We start from the raw sequence: 2,059 nt of genomic DNA, 5'->3' as shown, positions 1-2,059 counted from the left end.
ACTAAAAAAAAAAATTAAAAAAAAAAAAATACTGAAACTTTTCATTAACTTATTTTGTGAAATGTAACCATTTAATAATTAACTCTTTGGGGAAAATTAATTTGTTAAATATTACTGTCCCTGAGTCATTTATATATATAAAGCATTGAAGTTTATCATACACATAGAAAGTCCTCAAACCTGTCTTTTCACAAGTAAGATAAACCTAAAACTTTATTCTTATTCTGAAAATTGCTTTTAGTTGGCTTTTCTCTCTCTCTATCATTTTTCACTCAACCTCTATTTCATAATTCAGATCTCCTGTTATCAAAAGTTTAAAGGAGTGGTAATAGGAGACAAACACACTGAACCAAGAAGGTGAGAGAATCCACAAAGGTTATGAGAAAAGCTTTTATACGAGGCAGTGTAAAGCAGAAACCTCAGAACAATTAACCATCATGACCAACAGGGCAGCATTTGCCCCAAAATCAAAGTTTAGAAAGCAGGAAGGGGCAGGAAAGAAGTACAAATGGAAACTCAGGGAGGAAATGGGAAGGATGCTATTATATTGAGGAGGTTACAACTATGTCACAAAACAAAATGTGCGTAAACTGTTGAGTGGAAAAGTACCTTGTTCTGTAAACTTACACCCAACCTACAATTAAAAAAATGGTCCACTGCCTAATCACACACACAAAGAAGCCAAGATTTCTTGTAGGTTAATAGCCCCTGACCACTGCTTTAGCCAGGTTTTAAATCATCAGCTGCCCTTTTTAAAAACTCTTCAGGTAATAATTTCTGGATATCAAATTTAAACAAAAGAACATACATACTGAATGAAAAACCAGTTTGCTCTGTAAACTTTACCTGATTCACATAAGTTAAAAATAAAAAAACATACATGTATATATATATACATGTATGTATGTATGTATGTATATACATATGTATGTGTGTATATATATATGTCTAATAATAATATTTTTAAGAGTATGGCATGCAGAGTATATTGGCATAGATAAACTGGAAATTCACAGATACAACAAATCATTCATAATGATTTCTTTATTATTTCTTATGAGAAAAAAAGAAGACTGATGATCAACAGAAATCTTAATACAAAGATTTGGAATTTTACTGATAAATCTGTAGAGATGGTTACAAATATTTGTATTCTGTTTTATAGATTTGAAAGAGCAATATAAGAAGTATGGCCACCTTGAGCTCCAGCTACTGGAATGAAACCACTACATCTGTTTATCAGTACCTCAGTTTTCAAGTTCAAAAAATTTACCCTTTCCATGACAACTGGAATACTGCCTGCTTTGTCATCCTACTTTTATTTATATTTACGGTGGTATCTCTAGTGGTGTTGGCCTTCCTTTATGAAGTGCTTGACTGCTGCTGCTGCGTGAAAAACAAAACCGTGAAAGACCTGAAAAGTGAGCCTCACCCTCTCAGAAGCATGATGGACAACATAAGAAAGCGTGAGACTGAAGTGGTTTAGCACTTTATACAAAGTGTTAGAAATCTCTGAAAGGCTTCAACCTCTTCTGAGCAAAAAGAAAATAATTTTCTAAGGCCCACCCACTATAACAGAACTGATTCTGCCTTGAATGGTTACATGATCCCCAGCAGAAAGGAAGAAAGGAATGAAATACTCATTTTTGTGTATGTATGCCTTTCATTAAATTTACAGTGAAACTTCATACACATGAATCATGTCCTAAGCTGTCTAAAACATTATTTCAAAAACTGGGAAAAGGATAGACTTGGGGGCCAGAGCATGGTACCCCATCGGTCCTGACTGAAGGACACGCCTAGAGATCAAAAATCAGACCTTGATCTATTTACAGGTTTTTCTTTCTGCTTAAAAATTTTTTTTTTCGTTTAATTAACTTATTCTTCTATGGGTAATTGGTTTCCTTTTTTGTTGCCATCGCTGTGTTCTTACTGATTGCCTATCTTGCTTTGGCTTGGTTTTTTTATGCATATTATTATCTCTACAGATCTATCTAGATAAGATAGACTGGATGAATAGTCTGGAGGAGAAAACAACAGGACCAACGGTTCCAGGGGG

At 34.0% G+C, this 2,059-nt stretch overlaps 2 protein-coding genes across 2 annotated transcripts in view; one reads left to right on the top strand and one right to left on the bottom strand.

Moving 5' to 3' along the window:
* The window catches only part of SMIM18 (small integral membrane protein 18), a 9,640-nt gene extending 7,952 nt beyond the window's left edge, over window positions 1-1,688 (top strand). Inside the window, exon 2 of the mRNA XM_013004049.2 lies at window positions 1,166-1,688. Within this exon, the coding sequence (XP_012859503.1) occupies window positions 1,190-1,486 (297 nt within the window). The 5' untranslated portion in view covers window positions 1,166-1,189 and the 3' untranslated portion in view covers window positions 1,487-1,688. The remainder of the gene's footprint in view (window positions 1-1,165) is intronic.
* GTF2E2 (general transcription factor IIE subunit 2) overlaps window positions 1-2,059 on the bottom strand; it is an 86,119-nt gene that overhangs the window by 76,617 nt on the left and 7,443 nt on the right. The gene's annotated exons all lie outside the window — the stretch shown is intronic.

The sequence above is a fragment of the Echinops telfairi genome, unplaced genomic scaffold (genome assembly GCF_000313985.2).
Source record: "Echinops telfairi isolate 266 unplaced genomic scaffold, ASM31398v2 ScPeMD7_9;HRSCAF=40, whole genome shotgun sequence".
Classification (NCBI taxonomy): Eukaryota; Metazoa; Chordata; class Mammalia; order Afrosoricida; family Tenrecidae; genus Echinops; species Echinops telfairi.
This window is presented reverse-complemented; position numbering and strand designations above follow the sequence as displayed.